Source organism: Tenrec ecaudatus, chromosome 14 (genome assembly GCF_050624435.1).
Source record: "Tenrec ecaudatus isolate mTenEca1 chromosome 14, mTenEca1.hap1, whole genome shotgun sequence".
NCBI lineage: Eukaryota > Metazoa > Chordata > Mammalia > Afrosoricida > Tenrecidae > Tenrec > Tenrec ecaudatus.
The window spans coordinates 58886567-58909023 of NC_134543.1; the positions used below are offsets into that span (position 1 = coordinate 58886567).

The window sequence follows — 22457 nt, forward strand, 5'->3', positions numbered from 1 at the left end:
TGTATGAGTGCCTTTGTGGCTATTGGAAATTGGTATTTGTTCTCTACCTAACAGAAAAGGACCTGTTCTCTTATAACTGAAAAAATATTTGTCACATCAAGATTTATCTAACTTTCACTTTCTACCATGTAGAATCTAAACTGCCATTCTGTATAATTTCCATAGTCATGGTTTCAAATTCTCATTGACATTATTGAATAATTCCACAGAGAGGGAAAGCAAAAAAATTATCTTGTATTCTTATGAAAAATATTTTAGGCAAAGTTTAAAACACTGTTCTCAAGCATGTATTAAGGGTTCACAATAAGCTTTTAAATGCCACACATGTTCCAAGAACTAAAACATGCTAGTAAAACATTCCCACATAGGGCAGATAAAAGAAAGACTAGCAGGATTCCTTTGAATTCTCTATTCCTCGTAAAATAAAATACTGTATTTAGTCTTCTTTTCATTTTCAGTACCTTTTTTCCCTCACTTAAAAAATCTTTTTAAAACTGTGAGTCATAACAAACCATAGCCTTGAGAAAAACTGGGATTCCAGAACACTTCATTGTGCTCATGGAAACTAGGTACATGGATCAAGAAGTAGTTAAGCAAACTGACAAGGAATACTAAGGCTTAATATCAGGACAAGTGTGTGTCAGAGTTGTATCCTTTCACCATATTTAGTCAATTTGTATGCTGAGCAAACGACCCAAGAAGCTGGACTTTCTGAAGAAGAGCGTGGGATCAGGCTTATTAGCAGCGTGTGAGCTACAGCTTGCTGACAGCAGAGAGCACTGGAACTACTGGCGGATGAAGACCAAGGACTGCAGCCTTCAGTGTGGATTGCAAATCAGTATAAAGAAAACTAACAGCCTCACAAGTGGACCAGTGGGCAGCACCCCGATAAACAGAATATTCCAGGATTTCATCTTGCTTGGATCCACAATCACCGTCCTTGGAGGCAGCTGTCAAGAAATCCAATGGCGTCTTGCATCGGGCAAAGGCTGTACACATTTTCTTTAAAGTACTGAAAAATAGGGATCTCACTGTGAGGACTAAGATGTGCCTGACGCGAGCAATGGTGTTTTCAGTCACCTCATGTGCTTCTGAAAGTTAAACAATCAATAAAGAAAACTGAAGAAGAATCAATGCATTTAATTATGATACTGCCAACAATAATGTACATGGGATTTCCAGAACAAACTGATCTGCCTTGGGGTAATAACAGCCAAAATGCTCCTTAGAAGGAAAGATGGCAATGCTTTGTCTCACGCATTTTGGACCTCTAATCAGGAGAAAATTGAAAAGAGCATCATATCGGTGCAGTGAAAATAAAAAAGGCCCTTGATGAGATGGATTGACACAATATCTGAAATATTAGGCTCAAGCATTAATGATAGTTGTGAGGCTGTCCTGGGACCAGGCAGTGTTTCCTTCGGTTGTCTGTGGGGTCACTTATGAGTTAGGCCCAACATGAAGGCCCCTAACAAGCTAAATGAGTGCTTCGGTGCTGCATCAGTTGGTTGAACCATTTTCACTATCTTCCACCACCTCTTTTAGCCTTGTTTTCCTCTGCTGACCTCTGAGCAGCTTGCACTTCTTTCTTCAGCTTCATTGGTTCCTGATCATATGCTACGTCTTGAATTGGTAAAATGTTGAGCAATTAATTTTGGTTGGTGACTCTATGTATTGATTTTATCTTTATTTGTTGTTTCCTGTCTCGTTCAATATTTTACTCAGTGACTCCTTTAATATTAAAAATCAAGGCTTGATATTTTTTCCTGTTCTCTTAGACAAAGATCTATATTGAGTGTGTTCTTTACGTTTACCTTTCTAACTTGAGGTCTTTGTGCATTTCATTATAATTTATTTCATCTCTTCTAGGTGACCTATGAAGTTTTTTTGGCTCTTTCTTTTTTTATGATTTAAAATTTTTTTTAAGGTTTCAGTGGCTAATTTTTATTTTTTATTTATTAAAAGATTATTTTATTGGGGGCTCTTACAACTCTGATTACAAACCATACATCACTTGTATCAGGCACATTTGTACATATGTTGCCATCATTCTTTTCTAGACATTTACTTTCTTTTTAAATTTTAAATCATTTTATTAGGGGCTCATACAGCTCCCATCACAACCCATACACGCATCCATTGTGTCCAGCACATCTGTACATTTGGCTCTTCCTTTAATCATCTCTTGCATTCCCTTCTGTGACTCTGTTTAGGGACATGTTTCAGAGTCTCTTCTGAGATCCACTTCAAGTTTTGCTTTCTTCCTTGACTTTTTAATGGTCTTTTGCTTTTTCCATGTATGATGTCATTACATAACTCATCAGGTCTTCAATCACGAGTGGTCAATGTGTCAAAATTTGTTCTTGAGATGTTCTTTAAATGAAGGTGGGATTTATTCAAGGTCCTCGTTTGGGTCCGGTGGGTTTTTAAATGTTCTTCAGATTCAACCTGACCTTGCATATGAACAATTCATATTCTGCTGCAGTCAGATCCTGGTCTTGATTTTAGTTGATGATGATTTTTGCCCTTTATCTCTTGCCTCAGATGTAGTCAAGTGGAGTTCTGTGTATTCCATCTTGCAAGATCCACTCAGAGAGTTGCCATTTATAATGTTAAAAAAGACATTTCCAAGAAATAATGAATTCATCTTAGAAAATTATATTATGAAATCTCCAGCTTCATTTCTATCACAAAGCCATATTTTCCAGCTACAAACCCTTTCTCTTTCTTTCTAGATTTCTCATTTCAATAACCAATAATTATCAAGGTTTCTTTGTGACATGCTTAACCAATATCAGAGCGAACAACTTGGTAGAATTATTCAGCTTTTTTCATCATCAACTTTAGTGGTTGGTGCATACATATGAGTAATATTTGTATTAACTTCCTTGTGGGATTACAGATATTATCCTTTCACAGACAGCATTATCTGTCATGATATATTTGTGTTGCCTGACATATTATTGTGGGTAGGTGACATTGAGTCATCTACAACCCATAGCAAACCCATGCATAAGAGAACAAAACACTGCATGGGTCTGCACCATCCTTACAATTGTTCCTGATGTAAATCCATCTCACTGAGAGTCTTCCTGTCCTTTGCTGCCCCCTCCACTTTAACCAGCATGATGTCCTTCTCCGGGGACTGGTCTCTCCTGATATTATGTCCAAAGTATGTAAGAGGAAATCTAGCCATCCTTGCCTTCAAGGAGCGCCCCCCATCATACTTCTTCCAAGACAGATTTTGTCCTTTTAGCGAGCCATCCATGGTCCTTTCAAGATTCTTCTCCAGCACCATATTTTAAAGGCATCAATTCTTCCTCAGTCTTCTTTAGTCATTGTCCAACTTTCACAAGTCTATAAGGCAATGGGAAATACCATGGCTTGGGTCAGGTACACCTCTGGCCTCAGAGTAGCATCTTTGTTTTCCAATACTCTACAAAAGTTTTGCACAACAGATTTACCCAATGCAAGGCATCTGTTTATCTTTTGATTGCTGCTTCCATGAGCACTGATTATGGATCCAAGCAAGACAAAATTCTTAACAATTTCAACCTTCTCTCCATTTGTCATGCTATTATGTATTGGTCCAGTTGTGAAGATTTTGGTCTTCTTTACGTTGATGCATAGTCCATACTGAAGACTATATCCTCGATCTTCATCAGCAGGTGCTTCAAGGTTCCTCACTTTCAGTGAGCAAAATTTTGCCATTTAATTTTCAAAAGTTGTTAAGAAGCCTTCCTCCAAACCTGATGTCACATTCTTCTCCATGTAAGCCAGCTTCTCTGAGGATTTGCACAGCATACAGATTGAACAAGTATGGTGAGAGAATACAACCCTGACTCTCACATTTCCTGATTTTAAATCATAATGTATCCCAAGCTCTGTTCACATAACTTCCTATTGGTCCATGTAAAAATTCACAGAGGCACAATTAAATGTTCTGGAATTCCTGTTCTTCTTAAGCTTATCCATAGTTTATTATGGTCCACACATTCTAATGCTTTTGAGTAGTCAATAAAACACAAGAAAAGGCCTTGCCGATATTCTCTGCTTTCATCTAAGATCCATCTGACGTCAACAATGATATCCCTTCTTCTATGTCTTCCTCTGCGTCTGGCTTGAACTTCTGGCTGTTCCCTGTCAATGTATTTCTGCAACCATTCCTGGAAGACCTTTAGCAAAATTGTACTTGCTTGCGGTAAAAGTGATATCATCCTGTTTAACCATAAAATTTCCCAAATCACATTAGCCCATATCAGTCTATTTCATCCCACTAATGCCTACATTATCAGTTATTATGAATATCGTTTCATTTTTATTACTTCTAATATTTCTAAATGTATTACATTGTGACTTGTATGTTCTATTAATGGATATTGCAGCAAATAAAGGTTATGATATCCCTACTCAATCCATGTTATTAAGGTGAACCCTACTTAGAGAAAGCAGCTTTTTTCCAGTCACATTTTGATTGTCTTCCAACTAGTGGGGTTCATCTTGCATCTTTTTATCAGACAAAATTATGCTGCTATTAATAAAGTTGTTTTCAGTGCTTAATATCTTAGAAGTGGACCGGCGATTCTTTCTTCCTAGTCTATCTTTGCTGGCAGCTCTCATATTAATTTTCTTTAATACTTTGTTTTATAAATAAAATTAAAATTTACATGTCTATAATCTATATGCATATATCTCATGTTAAATTATGTGTTTCCATTCAAAATATTTGATTTTCATTACAACTCTTACTGAAATATTATCAAGGTAATTAACATTAGGAACTCATGGGTTTTCCATTCCAAGATGCCTTCCCACAACCACATTGCTTTTATTTTTTAATTTTTCAGAGTGATTTAAGTAAGAGTTCACAACAATCTGTACACATTTTGTTTTGTGACGTCGATTAAAATCCCCACTACGTTACCATGCTTTCCTTTTTTCCTCCCCATGTGTACCATTCCCATTTGTACTTCTTTCTTATCTCTTCCTACCTCTGAGCTTGATTGCTGTACATTCATCATATCACTTATTATTTGCATTACTAAAGCTGTTTTTAAAATAATGCTGTTGTGTTTAGTTGACAAAGAACTGGCTCCTAACCATGGTGACTTTACATATAATAGGGAGAACATTGCCTTTTCCTCTGCCATCTTTATGTTTGGCATGATGTTTGAGACCATTGTTGTGATTAATTGTGTCATTCTAGTTCTTTGAGGGTTCCCTAGTTTTGTTTGTTCTCTATTTTATTAAACACTGAGTCTGATTATAGGATCTTTTGTGGTACAAGGGACTCTATCTTCAGGGTCAACAGTCAAATTACCAACCACTTTGCAGGAGAGAGATGAGGCTGTCTGCTCCCATAAGATTTACAGTCTCAGAAACTCTTTATAAGGTAGCTCTGGCTTACAATGGCCCCATTGGCAGTAACTTCGGTTACATTTGACTGTGACAGTAAGTGTGGTTTTAGTCTCTTGGGTGTTCATTTCTAGCGATTTGTATTCCCTGATGACATGCTGGTAGGGGATATTAACAGAGTTGTAAATCTTCCATTGTGGACAAAAAAGGTTTTTGATTTCAACCCATTAAATATCCCCTTAGATAGTTTACACTCTGAGGGTTAGTCGTAGGGGTAGGTCTATAATATCTCCATTTTTAAAACCAGTGGTTACTTTCACCAGTAATGTAGCTAGTAAACTTGGAATTTGGTTATCTATAAAATTGATAAGTTCATACCCATCTTACATGGCCATTTAATAAGTGTAATAAGCATGTGTAGATCTGGTATTCCACTGATGCATTCTCTCTTCTACTCAAGGTTCCTACAAATGTAGTGTCTTTATGTGAAGGCCATTATAGTGCAGAAAAGCTCTAAGTTCAAAAAGAAAAACAGTTAAAACAAAACCATCTTTACTCTTGTACTTCTTGAAGTCTACTATAGCTTTCTGTTTAGAGAAAATATGTTTATTCATTTAAAATATTAATATTTATTTTTCATTTGTATACACTTTCACTAATAATCTCTTATTTGCCATGGTAAAAACAACAAATAGCTTCTTTTATTAAAACACCTTAGTAAAGATAATTTTTTAGGTTTTGATGTAACCTCCTAACTCAAATGAAGAAACCAGATTTTGTCAGAAATAGGAAGTTAGCAGGACCCATTTTTAAAATGTTGAAATGATAAAACTTATAGAAAACACTGTTTTCATATTGCCATGCTTATGTATGTAAGCTAGGACTATTACTGTCGTTCTGCAGTATGGTTTACCTCTCAAGTTCTCTCAAGGTTTGTGGTGTTGCCTTTAAACAGTGGACTAATGTTGCATTTTCTTTTATGTGTATGCAAATATTGTACTAAGTTTTCCATTTTTGTGTCTTACACAGCTCACTGAGATACAATATGTCATATTTAATTGCTTATTTCTCCAACTGCTAAAGGGTATATTTCCATTACAGCTTTAAATTAAAGACATGGAATCAAGGTTATTGCTTTCTTAATATCCATTTGACATTATGTACTTAGGACTTTGTAGTAAGTAACAACATCAGCGTATCTTCCAACTAAAATTATTTAAGTAGAACATCCATTATAACAATAGAATAGCTGCAGTGTCTCTTAAAAATGAACTAAAAATATTGAATGATACTGAAGATATGCAAAATAGCATGTATATCTTAATATACAAAAAGAGCAACTTGATTAAATTTGTGAGACTTTGGAAAATAATTGTGATAGTTAAGGTGTATTGGGTGTATTGTGCCAATCTGGCCAATAAACACATCTGGGATTAACTGAAGGGTAGAGAGTTAATGGCTTAGTGAGCCTCGCCTTTCTGGTTCTCTGGTCTCTTGTTCTCTGATGGTCAGACGAGGGTGCAGCTGCCTTAGCTAGTGTTTTGCCTCAGCTGGCAAGGCTCACTTCCCGCAAGACATCCCTGAGGAGAAGCCACGCGGACCTTCCCTAATGCAGCCCAGTGTACTGGGGAAGCTGAGAGGAGACCCCTGCCAGCATTGAGATGCTTACACGCTCACAGATTCAGTTTTCCGCCTGCAGTTGGTGTCATTGCGTGTGTTTTGTAAGTTTGAGGAGGTCTTTGTAGATCAGTTTCAGACATATGGGCTAATGGTGGACTTGTGGGCTTAGACTGGACTGAGTTGGGATGCTTTCTTGGTGTATACTTACCTTTTATATAAAATTCTCTCTTGTATACATATGAGTTTCTGTGGATTTGTTTCTCTAGACTATCCAGACTAACATGATAATAAAATATCAAATTATTCTGTATATGTATTTCTGGTTTTCAATTACTTTATTTAGTCTGAAATAATTGCATTACATTTAGATTACACATATGACTTTAAGATATAAACTGTAAATATAATTAAAGAAATTATAAACAGTAGAATTTAATTTTCATACAACTGTTAGCCCCAAGAAATTATAGGAATTTGGTAGGATTTAGTATGGAGAGGAATTATGCAATAAAGTAGCTGAACATATTTTAAAAGGTACTTTGAGAAGACAGAGTAAAATACTATAATGAAATGTACAAAGATCTGCAAGTGGAAATAAAGACCATGCATGGTGAGCTGAAGAAATGAAGACAAAAGTCAAGCCTGGAGTTGCAATATGGAAAGATTCTGTAGGACACTGAGTGATTTAGGAAAGATCAAAAGAAGGTGGAAGAAAACGCAGAGTCACAGCACCAAAAGGAAATGACCTCTGCTCCAGGACATCAGGAGGCAGCATATGACCAAGAATCCATGGATGCAAGGATTAGGTCTGAGCTGCATTGAAGGTATTGTGGAAAAACAAGGCTTCAGAAATTGATAGACTACTGTGTTAGCCTTGGTTACGCTGGAGAAACAAATCCAGGGACATTCATAGGTGTGTGAGAGCTTTATAACAAACAGGAATTGTATATTGAGAAATCATTCCAATCCAATCAAGATCAAGTTCATAATTCCAATATTATCCCATATGCCCAAAGCTAGTCCTTAAGTTCCTCTTTAGACTCATGCAGAACATGCAATGATGCTGAATGTGGGAAGATCACATGCAGGTGGGTAGAAAGTCTTGTAGAGCCAGTGGTGGTAGAAGCATCTCAACCTGACCTCCAATGAGCTGTTTATCCCTGTCATTCCTCCAAATGAGGTCATCAAGCTGTGATCTGATTGACAAGCTAACCTCCACCCCTTCACTCTTCATACCCTCAAGTTGACAAGATTATGTAACTACCACAAATACCAAATGAGATGCTTCAACAAACAGATGCAACACTGGAAGCACTTTCTTGTCTGGGTCAAGAGAAAGATAGCTACTTGGCTAGCCATTGGAAAGGGATACATTTGTGCATATTCCACAGAAAAGTGATCCAAGAGAATGTAGAAAGTATCAAAGAATATCATTAATGAAACACAAAAGTAAATTTTGTTGAAGATTATTGTGTCAGTCTAGGTAGAGTATAAGAAAGAGATTTATATACAAGAGCAACTGAACATTGAGAAAACCTTCCAGTCCAGTCCAGATCAAGTCCATAAATCCGTTATTAGCCTATATGTCCGATACCAATCTATAAAGTCCTCTTCAGACTCACAAAACATATGCAATGTTGTCGAATGCAGGATGATCACAAGCCAGTAGGTAGAAAGTCTTTGGGTCCAGTGGCGTTGTAAGCATCGCAGGGCTGGCAGGAGTCTCTTGTGGTTTCTCCGGCTTCAGAGGTCTGGTTGCATTCATGTGGCTTGTCTGCTGCAATGTCTCCCAGGGAGTAGCTTAGAGAGAGAAGTGTCTTCCGCCTCCAAGGAGGAAGTACCAGATTTTCCAGAATTCTCAGGGGAAGGTCATGCCCACAGAAGTCTCATTGGCTATCTTCAGATTGACAGCCTAGACTCAGCCCCTTCACTCTTAATCCTTAAACTGCCACAAACTTAGGTGACTACCACAGGCATTAAAAAACAGCTTTAGCAATATATTGACAAGTAACTGCCAGATATTGAAGCCAGATTCAGAAAAGGACATATAAAGAAAGAGATTATATCTGACATCAGATGGATCTTGGCCAATAGTAGAGCATACATAACAGATATTTTTGACAATGCTATGGAAATCACATGTAGACAATAAGATATTATGGGTAATGTTTGAAGAATAGGTATTGAAGAACACTTAAAAATGCTAATGTGGGAAAGGTACATAGACCAAGAGGCAGCCATTTCAACAAAAGGGAATACTGCATGGTTTGCAATCAGGATCTGTGTGTTTTGCAATTGTACCTTTCACCACACTTCTTCAACCTGCATGTTGTGCAAATAATTTGAGAAGCTTGTGCATATGAGGAAGAATACAGCATCAGGATGGGAGGAAGACTCATTAACAACCTGTCGTGTGCAGATGAAAAGATCTTGCTTCTAAAATTGAAGATACTTTGAAGCACTTCCTGATGAAGATCACAGAATACAACCTTCAGTATAGATTATAGCTCAACATAAAGTCTCTACTACTTTACAAATAAGCAATTTCATGATAAACGGAGACAACAATGAATTGCCAGATTTCATTTTACTTGAATTCACAATTAATGCTCATGAAAGCAGCAGTCAGAAAACCAAAGAATGTCTTGCATTTAGCCAATGTGCTTCAAAATACATTTATTCTCCCTTTTCAACCATTTATAATGGGTATTTATTTCTGTTATCAATGTTTTCTGCTGGACCCAAAGACTGTCTACCCACTGGCTTGTGATCTTCCTGCATTTGGCTTCATTGCATGTGTTTAGTGAGTCTGAAGAGGACTTGATAGATTGGTCTCGGACATATGGGCTAATATCAAACTTATGGGTTTGAACTGAACTGGGCTGGGATGTTTTCTTAATGTACAATTGCTCTTCTATATAAACCTCTTCCTTATACACATGTGTGTCCGTGGATTTGTGTCTCTAGTCTACCCAGACTAAGACACTTTATTATTCAGGTTTTCCTCCTATTTGTTTTGTTGTTGTTTTAGGGTTTTTATGTTTGTTTGTTTGTTTCATTATTGTTTGATATGATTTTCTCTATATGGAATTTATGAAAATTCACAACTGCTGTTGTGTCAATTCTGACTTGGAGTGTCCCCTATAAGTGACCCTATAAAGCTATGCCCTATAAGAGTAGAATGGTCCCTATGGGTTTCTAAGACTATAATTATTTATGGGAGAAGAAAGTCATGCTTATCACCCTTGAAGTGGCTGGTGGTTTCAAACTGCTGACCTTGTAGTCAGCAGCCCAACCTGTAGCCGCTACACCATCAGGGGTCCCTAAAATATAGGTAAGTATGGAGACATTAACCGCATTCATAATTACTTAGGGTCACGGCAGGGAAGTTGAGGGGAAAGGGGGAGCTAACAACAATGACTATGCTAAAGAAGAAAATATTCTGAAATTTTAAGGATGATTGCAGAACTCTTCTTAATATGATGAATGATTAAACTGTATGATACATGAAAACAAAACTATTTTAAATAAAATAAAACTAAGTGTTAAAGAGCATAAGACTAAGAGCATAAACTAAGTTTTCCTAGACACAAGTAATGGTATTTAATTAAAAATATGAATCAAATACGCAATTCCAGAAAAATGAATCCAGCAGAACGTTCCTTAGGAGTGAGGATGGAGAGACTGCGTCTTATGTATTTAGGATATATTATCATGAGAGACAGTCCCTGGACAAGGACATCCTGTTTGGTAAAGTACAGGATCCGCCATAAAGGGAAAGACCCTCAGTGAAATGAATTGACACAGTGACTGCCACAGCGGGCTCAAACATAGCAACAATTTAGCATTGTGTCACTCTGTTATACATGGGGGACTATGCATTCCAACTGGCTCTACAGTCATCAACAACAAAACAGCTCACGAATGATGCCAGGTGGCACAGGGATTTAAGTACTTGACTCCTACTTGGTAAGGTAGATAGCTGGAAATCCCAGCTACTTCCTGTGAGAAAGATGGAGCATTCTTCTTCCATAAAGATTTACAGCCATGAAAATCCAATGGCGCAGTTCTGCTCTGTCCTACTGAGTTGTTATAAGTCAGCATTGACTCAATAGCCATGAATTTGGTTTGTGTTTAGCATATATCATCTCCATCTGAAAAAATAATATCTGTGGATTTAGACTTAAATTATTAATTTCCACTCTATGTACTTAATGATTTAATGTAGACTAGAAGTCTACAGGTATTTTTGAAATAAGTTGAATTTCTTGTCACTCTCTTATTGCCCAGTTAAATATATACTATAAGGTGAACTTTTTAAAAATCATTTTATTAGGGGCTCATACAATTCTTATCACAATCCATACATACGTCAATTGTGTAAAGCACATCTGTACATTCATTGCCCTCATCATCCTCAAAACATTTGCTCTCCACTTAAGCCCTTGGCATCAGGTCCTCATTTTCCCCTCCCTCCCCGCTCCCCTTTCCTTCATGAACCCTTGATAATTTATAAACTATTATTTTGTCATATAGTGTCCTGTCCAACGTCTCCTTTCACCCACTTTTTGGTTGTCCATCCCCCAGGGAGGAGGTCACATGTAGATCCTTGTAATCGGTTCCCTCTTTCTCCCACTCTCCCTCTACCCTCCCAGTATCACCACTCACACCGTTGGTCCTGAAGGGATCATCCGCCCTGGATTCCCTGTGTTTCCTATCTGTATCAGTGTACATCCTTGGTCTAGCCAGACTTGCAAGGTAGAATTTGGATCATGATACTGGTGGGGGTCGGGGAGGAAGCATTTAGGAACTAGAGGAAAGTTGTATTTTTCATCGGTGCTACATCGCACCTCATCTCCTCCCTAGACCCCTCTGCTCATCTCCTTCCCTAGACCCCTCTGCAAGGGGATCTCCAGTGGCTGACAAATGGGCTTTGGGTCTCCACTCTGCACTCCCCCCACTCATTCACTATGGTAAGAATTTTTTTTTTCTGATGATGCATTATACCTGATCTCTTCGACACCTCATGATCGCACAGGCTGGTGTGCTTCATCCATGTGGGCTTTGTTGCTTCTGAGCTAGATGGTCACTTGTTTACCTTCAAGCCTTTAAGACCCCAGACACTATACCTTTTGTTAGACGGGCACCATCAGCTTTCTTCGCCACATTTGTTTATGCACACATTTGTCCTCAGCGATCATATCATGGAGGTGTATACCCAATGATATGATTCTGGAGTTGAGTAGGGAACCAGTGGAGAGGTCTTGGGGGCTGGGCCCAGTACAAAATACTAAGTGGATGCCTGCTCCTCCCCCAGAATTTCAAAGGATGAAATCGAATCTGCAGCTCTGGGAGAGGAACATATCTGATCAGAGCACATGGGAGCAGATGAAGGGGGAGGAGGAGAGAGTGGAGCACATCCTGGCCCACCAGACCTTTAGGACAATGACCCCAATTACAGCAGCCAGTCCACAGAGAGGACCACATGGCTAGACCCACTATGAGACATGATACCCCTGACTGACACATGGCCCTGTGGGGGACAGCACTGGAGACACCGTGTGGGAATTGTGCCAGACCTGATCCAGCCACACTGGGGAAAAGCATTGGGGGAGTGCAGTGGAACAGCAAGGGAATGGAGCGGCAAGGTCCCCAGAATATGGTGAAGGTGGACTTTAGGGCCAGGATGTGGTGCCCCAACGAACTGGACTAGAAAACACTCCTAAAGGCCAACAAGAATTTTTGAACTAAATACAAGCTTTTCTTTCTTGTTGCGTTTTGTTCTGTTCTTTGTCAGTGGTTTGTTGTTGTTGTTGTTTTGTTGTTTATTAGTGCTTGGTTTTGCTCTGTCTTGGTTTTGTGCATGTTATTATTTCCGCAGGTCTGTCTAAATGGGAAAGGCTGGATGAACAATCCGGAGGAGAAAACTACGGGACCAATGGTTCTGGGGGACAAGGGATAGGAGGAGGTGGGGGGAAAGGAAGTGGTGTTAACAAACCCAGGGACAAGGTAACAACAAGTGATCCAAATTGCTGATGAGATGGGTGTGGGAGGCCTGGTGGTAGGGCATGATCAAGGATAAAGTAACAAAGGTATTCCTGAAACCCAGATGGGACTAAGCATGATAGAGGGACAGGAGGAAAGTAAAGGAAAATAGAGAATATAACTGGAAGGCAAAGGACATTTATAGAGGTCTAGATAAAGACATGTACATATGCAACTATATTTATACAAAAGAATGGAGAAATAGATCTATGTGTCTATATATAGGCTTAATATTAAGGTAGCAGAGGGACATTGGACCTCCACTCAAGTACTTCCTCAATGCTTTCTGATCACTTTGGGTGGGGTACGACTCATGACCATCTGACCCTAGTACCCAAAAGTGTACTGAGGCGATTCCTTGAGGGCAAAGTTTCACTGGACTGACTGCTTTTGTGGGAAAGCCTTGGACCAATCTCGTCAGCTCCACATCACGTGTATGCACCCATCATGGTCCCCTTCTTGTTTCTGTAGTCCCACCTGTAACTGTGATATATTGATCAGCCTCCAATCATGTTTTTGTGACAGGTTACTTTGCCTTCTCACATCCTTTTGAAGTCCAGGACTCTCAGCAAATCCTGTGTTGCTATTATGACTTGTCTCTCTCATATAGAGAATGTGTCTTTATGTTCGTCTCATTTTTTTCCAATTTAAGACTTAATAAATGTTCCCCTTAAATCATATTTGAAGTTTGGGGTCTCCTTTTGTGATCTAAAGAACAACTTTGAAGTCCCGTGAACTTACATGAGTAATTAAAACCTCAATTACCTCATCTGCAAAATAGGAATAGTAAATTAACCTATTAGCAGGGTTGTTTTGATTATGTTTCAATAATACATACATACTTAAATAAACAGATTTGATTACTGGTTAATATTTCTCCAAACTATGCTATAATTGTATGTTTTTAAAGACCTAGTTTGAGAATATCTCAGTCTGTACACATTAACATTGTTGGAGATTTGAATAAATGACAGGCACTATGATGCCTTGATAATTTAGAAGGGTCTTTATTCGGTTGTAACTGGACTGCTAGATTCTAGAAGTGATTCTTTTGAGTCCCGAGTCCTCATTTCAGTCAATCTTTAAGGCTGAAAAACTCATTCATCACCTGTCTAGGGTTCAAGCAAGCATGAACAGAAGCAGAAAGCAAAATGAATAGATAAATTGCAACTTCAACAAAAGTAAGCATTTCTTATCATAAAAGAAACAATACCAGACTTGATCATAACAAACTGGTTGCCATAACAAGATTATATTGTAGCATCCTGGTTACCATGACAAGATTAACTACACCATTCAGATCACAACAGCAAGGGAACAATATTGAATCAGAACAAACGATATATTGAAGAATAGTCTAAACTAATTGTAGTGTCCAGAACCTGGGAGCACATTCTAAAATTAGTCACCAGCAGAGACTTTTCCATAAGGGGAGAGAGAACCAGGCAGGTCAATAAGCAGTAAGCTTTCTGATATGGGAGGGAGGAGCAGGCAAGTTACTTAGCAGCTGACGGAAATGGAGCTTCATTTACCAGCCTGCCTCCACGTAACGAACTATGAGCACATTATTTCACCAGAATGCATATTAATTTGTTCTATACATTACAGTTCTTGAATCCAATATTATCTTGGAAGTTCTTGAACTTACTGAAAATGCCCAGAGATTGTATACACTCTAGCCCAGAGGTTCTCAACCTGCGGGTAATGACCCCTTTGGGGGTTGAATGATCCTTTCACAGAGGTCACCTGATTCATAACAATAGCAAAATTACAGTTATAAAGTAGCAACAAAAATTGTGCTTTGGGGTCACCACCATATGACGAACTGTATTAAAAAGGATGTGGCATAAGGAAAGTTGGGAACCTCTGCTTTAGCCTATATTTTAACCTACTACTCAGGCCTCCTGTATTTTAGTTCCAATAGATGAGCACCAGATCAAAGGTCACCTAAAAGAAAAACCAGTAAAATCGAATGTTTTTCTATGATGCTCACCTTCCCGACACAACCACTGAAGACAAAGAGCGTGAATAAACAAATGTGGTGAAGAAAACTAATGTTATACGGCTATCAAAAGATATAACGTCTGAGGTCCTAAAGGCTTGAAGATAAACAAGCAGCCATCTAGCTCAGAAGCAACAATGCCCACATGGAGGAACACACCAGCCAGTGTGATCACGAGGTGCCGAAGGGATCAGTTATCAAGGTGAACTTTCATCTGATTACATCATGATCAGGTTAATGGTCAAGACACTGTGTTAACCACTGGAAGTTCACTAGTTAAATTGTTTCTGGCCCCTAAACCACACACACAAACATACAGAACAGTGCTATAATTGTGTTTTAACTACATATTAGGGGATTTTAAAGTCCATGGAAATAAAGATGATGGAATTTTTCCAAGAACTTTTAAAATAAGCAAAGACTAAAAGGGAAAGTGAGGCCAGAATGCATCATTGGGAGTTCTGGCAATAGCAAGGTTCCTGATTCAAAACCATCCAGGCAAAAATTGAGGCTATTTACTCCTATAAACTCAAAAAACTCACTGCCATCGAGTCATTGCTGACTCCTAGCGACCCTCTGTGGCTTTCTGAGAATGTCGCTTTTTACAGGAGTAGAAAACCATCTTTCTTCCCCGGAGCTGCTGGTGGTTTCAAACTGCTGACCCCACAGATCGCAGTCCAGTGTGTAACCACTAGGTGGAGATTTGACTCGGTGCCAAAGTGTTTTTGTAATCTCTAGCTGTAGAGTCTTTGGGGGAGGGTGGGGGAGAGGGCAGCAGGTTCGGTCAGGCTACTAACTGAAAGTGAATGATTGTAAACCAGTAGCCTCTCTTCAGGAGAAAGATGTCATGCGCTTCTATTAGATTGACAGGTTTCAGGATTCTATGGAGGAATTCTGCTCTGCCCTATGTTGCCTCTGTAAGTTAGAACATGCCCGACAGCTGTGGGTCATCTCCAGCTGCACAACCGTATAGAATAACATTCTCTCATGTCTACCTCAGTTTTCTCATCTCTAATGTGTAGATCAATAAGAGTTCCGACTTGCTAGGTGTTGTGGTGAATTAAACATACTAATGAGTTAACATAGCACTATGTGCCAGAATTTAATAGGTGGGTTTCTTTTTTTTAGTTATGTAACTTGAAAATACAAGTTAGAAAGTAATCAATATAGAGATGATCAGAGAACCTGCAATGATTGGACAAGGATAATTAGGGGGTCTAGCAATTGTTGGGCAGATTTGGACACTTTATATTATAACATACTGATAATTTAACTTGGGACGGCTCATTTATTATATAAACCCAATGCAAGCTCAGCATCCACTTAAGTTGAAAAGTATGCTCGGCTTGGTTTGTTGTGCATGAAATTGTGATAGGTTAAATTGCTCATTTGTGAACAGGGTAAGGAGCCCAGCTGATGTTGTGGATTAAACATTGGCCTGCAAACTGCAAGGCTGATGGTTCGAATCCAGCCAGCAGGTCTGCTGGAAAAAGATGGGGCTATTGGCTCCGGTAAAGGTTTACAGTTTGCAAAATACTGACTAACAATTCTACTCTATCCTATAGGGCTGTTCTAAGTATAAAACAACTTTTGGTAGAAGGGTTCAAGTTGTTGGGGTTTTGATTTTTTGGTTTTTTGTTTTTTTTTTGAGGATAGCACTCAAAGATGTGCTATCAATAATATTTGATCTTCCTATCCATGAACAGGGCTCTGGAGGTGCAATGATTAAGTGTGGGCCTGTGATCCACATGATTGGCAGTTTGAAACCACTCCAAAAGCTCCACAGGAAAAAGACTGGGCTTTCTAGTCCCATAAAGTTACAGTCTTGAAAACCCACAGTTGGTTGTGGGGAGTCAGCATTGACTCAATTGCAGTGAGTTTGGTTTTTGGTTTCCATTTCTTTAGTGCTAACTTTAATTATTTCAAGGATACCTGGTGTTGTAAGAGGTTAGGTACATGACTACCAAACAAATGTTCAGTGGTTTTAACTCTCAGCAGAGAGCTGAGGCAGTCCATGCTTTGAAGATTTACAGCCTCGGAAAACCTAGGTGGCAAATCTACTTTATCTTACAGGGTCACTCTGGGTCAGAATCGCCGTTGGTTTGCTTTGGGATTAATTCTTTCAATCACGCACATTCACTGCCAGTGAGTTAATTGTAACTCATAGTGAATTTAGTACACAGGGCAGAACTGCCGTGCAGGTTTCCAAGACTCCAACGCTTTAAAGGAATAGAGTATGGTGGGTCTCTCGTGGAGTCGCTGGTAATTTCAAACTGTTGACTTTGCAGTTTGCAGCCCAGTTCAAAACCACTATGCCATCAAGACTACTAACTTATTCTCCTTTATATTTTTGCATATCTCCGGTTACATTTGTCTGTAAGTAATTTCATAGATTTGCATTTGCTATAATAAGTTGTGTGGTTTGTTTTCAACTGTTTTGCTCGTTAATAGAATTTCAATGGATATTTCAGTATTTTCTGTGTATTCAGTACACAAAATTAATTTAATTACATACATCTAAGGACACACATCATTAATTTGAATATACGCAGACAGAAACACACACACACACACACAAAAGGGGGTGTGTTAGTCTGGGTAGACTAGAGAAACAAGTTCATAGAGACACTAATATGTGTATAAGAAAGAGCTTTATATATAAGAGTAATTGAATATTGAGCAAACATGCCAGGCCAGTCCAGATCAAGTCCGTAAATCCAATTTTAGCCCATATGTCCGATACCAATCTATAAATTCCTCTTCAGACTCAAAAAACACATGCCATGAGGCCCAATGCAGGAAGATCACAGGCCAGTGGGTGGAAGTATCCTGTGGCAGTGGAAGCATCTCAGCACTGGCAGGGGTCTTGACGTGGCTCCTCCAGCTCAGGTCACTAGCCTAGCTCCATGTGTCTTGTCAGCTGCAACGTCTCCAGGGGAGTGAATGTGTGTCCCACCTCCAAGGAGCCATGTATTTATCTCGGTAGCACCTTCACATAAGGTCGTCAAGCTGCGACCTGATTGACATGCTAGACTCCACCCATGCACTCTGAATCTTCACATTGATACCAGATTATATAAGTACCAGAGGGGGTTTCAAAAAGTTCATGGAATAAATGAATTAAAATAGAGTGGACTTTTTCCCTGAACATTTTGAAGCCCTCTCATACACACACACACATTCAATCTTTGTGCTCTTTTTTCCCCTTGTGTTACTATACATTTATTATACATAGGAGAGGACGTGTGTTGATGTGTAAATCCAACTTGATACAAATATTTAAGCACTCAAACCCAAAACATAGTGGTCTAGGTTCCCCCTGGAGCTTTGGAGAAAATAATGGCAATCGACATCTGAAAGATAACAGTTATTAAAAACACAATGGAGCTCAGATCTGCTTCCCACCGCTGGGTCACTGTGAGTCAGAGTTCACTTGCCAGCCTCTGGTACTACTCCTAATCTCAGTATACAATTATCTGTAACACCAAAGATATGTAATCTGATTTGCAAAGGAATTCTATTCTGATAACTTTGTCTTAAATCAGCTCTAAAAAAGTAAACTACCTCCTTTTTCTTAGATTTCATCATTATTGCTTTTTCTAGTAATGTCATTATAATTCTATCAGGGTTCTGAACGGATAAAATTATAGTTTTAAAGTAAAAACATAGACATCTGCAAGTGAACAGTTGGTGATAACATTAGCAAAATATACCACAGCTATTACTAATTTAAGATAGACCCCCCAAAAATAAGACCAAAGACAACACAAAAGTAGATGAGTATAATGTGTTTCATTTTCACTTGAGTGTATCAAAAATTAAAGACTACCTGTATATTAACATACTTTTTAATAACTTAGGCTGCATCTTTGCCTTTTGGGGTAAGTCAAACTGACTGTAATTGTACTACCATTATTTATATATTGATGAATGTCATTCGTATATATGTAATTTCTTAAGAATTTTCTTTATGGATTTAGTTCAAATGAAATAAATTCCTTGGATATATATATATATATATATATATATATATATATATATATATTCTGCTCTACATGCTATCAGGTATATTTCACATTACATTGGGTTATACATTATTGAAATTTGTATGATATCCTTGAAGACTGTCTGGGTGTGTGCTTTGCATGTGGGTTTGTGATATTAAAGCGGTTCTTCCTTTCATTTATTCTAATTAGGCTCTCATTTTCTCCTCTGCACTGGTGTCATTTATTTCAAAGTCAGCATTGTTGTTCCGAACGTCTGATCCATTAGTAGATTCCTGTCCTTGTTTTATAACCCGGCAGCCTTTGACTGTCTTACTTCTTTCTTCTGATTACCTGAAAGCCAATCCTTCTGCGTACCTTCTCCCTTCCCACGCTATCTCTTGATCCCTTTGTCGTGTTTCTTCATTGAGCGTATGACTACTGGAAACCATATTAAATGTTATACTTCCTTCCTTATTTATTGCTCTCTCTAATACAATTGAAGGCAGCTTATAGAAATTAAAGACTGTCTTTTAGTTTTTGTTTGTTTTTAATTTATAATTGTTCATTGCAACTATTATGAGTTCATTAATATGTTATTAATATAATGGAGGACAGATACCCAAGTATCTTGTATTCCATAAATATGCTAATTAATAAATAATTAAATTTTCACCTATAAAAATATGGTACCCAGATTATTGTTTTAACTCTCTTAGCCTTATTTCAATATTGGATAACATATTAAATGTCTATTAAACTATACTTTGATGACTTGGCTACTGTCTAATAGAAACATCTGTAAATGGGATTTTCTAGTTATAGATATTTGAATGTAATCAAATATATTTATATTAATATACTTTCTTTAATACAATATCAGAATATCTGTTTTTAATTATCTTATAACACATTAAATACATAAGAAAAATACTAAGAACATTATAACCTCATTCATTTCAGGCTGGACAACAACGTTGGTGGGAACAGGAAATTAAAATAAATGGAAATATTCAAAAGGGAGAACTAATCACATATAACTTGACTGAATTAATTAAACCAGAAGCCTATGAAGTTCGATTGACTCCTCTCACTAAATTTGGGGAAGGGGATTCAACAATTCGTGTCATAAAATATAGTGGTAAGTAGTCTTTTATTTAAAAATCTTTATTTGTATATTAAAATGTCTACTGCAGCGTGTGGTACAGGCAAAATAAAATAAATAAAATGTCTACTACATGCAGTTTGCCCTTTGTCTACAAAAATTAGAAACAAAGTAAAATTTAGTTTATTGACTTTATGGATCATCTGTCAGGTGACAAAATATACCTTTCAAAAATATATACATAAACAAACTCATTACTATCGAGTTGATTTTGACTCACAGCAATCTTATAGGTAAGAGTATAATTGTCCTTTTGGATTTGTGAGATTTAAAATATTTATAGGAGTAGACAGTTTCATCTTTCTCGTGCATAGCAGCTAATAGGCTTGAATCACTGACCTTTTAGTTACCAGCTCAATGCATAACCCACTACATCACCAGGACTTATAATATCTGATTGTAAATGTAAAGATAGACAAAAATGCTATAGTTTTCATGAAATTAGGTGATGCTAGCAATGTCTTTGGTCTAAAAATTGAACATTAAATTTAATTCTAAATGCCTTTTATTCTGTTTACATTTGTAGGCATACTTAATAAATCTTAAATATTTTCATTAATAAGAAGGTAGAGAATCAAATTCAAATTAAAGATGAAAAAGTCATCTCACTGTAATATAGAGAATTTAAAATGACAATTTTTACAGGGTTTATTTTAATTATAGTGAAGTCAGAAATTAAACATGTGAATTAAAACAATTAAAATACATTCGCTTTGGAGGTTACTTATAGAAGTAATTCCTCTTATAAAACTAATTTGTAATTACATTTGAGTTCTTTGAAAAATAAAATAGTAGTTCATATTTAAAATAATTTGATATCTTTCAAGAAAGAGAATTATTACTTTTACAATGTAGAGAAGCTGATAAATGTATAGTTTTTGCTATATGTTATAACTTTCATAATTTGAAATGAGAAATGCAGAATCAGGAAAACAATGAACATAATGAGAATAATCTATGTTCTATTTGTAGAAATAGTATAAATGATTAATTGAGAAAATACTCATTTAGTAAAAATATGTGTCAATGTATTAATGTTACAATTATAGATCAACATGTTTTGCATAAAGGTATGTTTTGTCTATTTATAGTTATATTTTAACAGCATCCTCTGTCTGAATTTAATGAAAATGGTTATTAGTAATAAAAGCAATAACAACAAAATAGACATAAATTTCTCTAAGGTAGAATAGCCTATTGTAGTCTTGATCAAGTAAAGGAATACTATCCATGTAGCATACATACATTTACAATTGTATCTCAAAACAAAACAAAACAAAACAAAACAAAAAACAATTGTATCTCATAGGCTTGCTTTCTTAGGTTAAATTTGTTGCTATTCTGATGAGCGCTGAAGTACTTATTCCTCTTTACGTACAAATCATTTCACATCTTGTATTGAAATGCTGTTAGTTTTATGAGACAAATGATTCTCTGGTACTCAAAAACATAAGACTTGTTAACTCTAATTTGAAAACTATGTGTTTACACCTTTCTGTTAAAGTAACTAAAATGACAGTGACTTTGAAGTAACTTTTATGACACATTGTGACATAATGTGAGGATTGATTTATTTTCTAAGATACCAGGTTATGAACAGAATAGGAGAAAAGCACTATATTCTCCCTCAGATAATTGTTTCCCTGTCAACCATCCAGATTAAACACCTAGATGGTAGGCTGGTCTATTCTCAGCCTCAGGGTTGATGTTTGGACTTTGTTTAGAAGTAGTTAAGATATAAAAAGCCAACAGCCCCGTGCTTTGGAAAATGAACAAATCCCTCATACTATTTAGCAGTGATATTTTTGCTACATTAAGACTCTTATTGCTGAGCTAGATGAGGTAGGTTCTATTCTTTTTTTTAATGCATTGCAGATATAATTCTCCATAGCCATAGTAAGAATATCGTTTAGTTTGGATGAGGGATTATGAATCTCTTATTAGCATTATATTCATAAAAGACACTCAAGCCAGGCTAACTTTGCTTTTGGTTTCTCTTACAGCTCCTGTCAATCCTCATTTGAGTAAGTATTTTTTTCACTTTAAAAATGGTACTGTGTTTCAAAATAAAGCAAATAAAATATATAACTAGACAAATATTCTTTAATTACTTATGATTTACATTAAAGTAGAACACATTAGGATCAGTGATAATAGTGCTAAATATGAAGTTAAGACTTTTGAAGGGCACAAATAGGAAGATGTGATTAATATTGATCACTGAAATCTATACAGTTTTCTAAATATGGAACCTTGTCTCTCAGCCACTGAAATAACACACTACTAT

At 37.1% G+C, this 22457-nt stretch overlaps 1 protein-coding gene across 1 annotated transcript in view; it reads left to right on the forward strand.

Annotated features, from left to right (window-relative positions):
• MDGA2 (MAM domain containing glycosylphosphatidylinositol anchor 2) overlaps positions 1 to 22457 on the forward strand; it is a 1044700-nt gene that overhangs the window by 970463 nt on the left and 51780 nt on the right. The window contains exons 11-12 of the mRNA XM_075531139.1: positions 19969 to 20146; positions 22174 to 22194. Coding sequence (XP_075387254.1) covers positions 19969 to 20146; positions 22174 to 22194 — 199 coding nt within the window. The remainder of the gene's footprint in view (positions 1 to 19968; positions 20147 to 22173; positions 22195 to 22457) is intronic.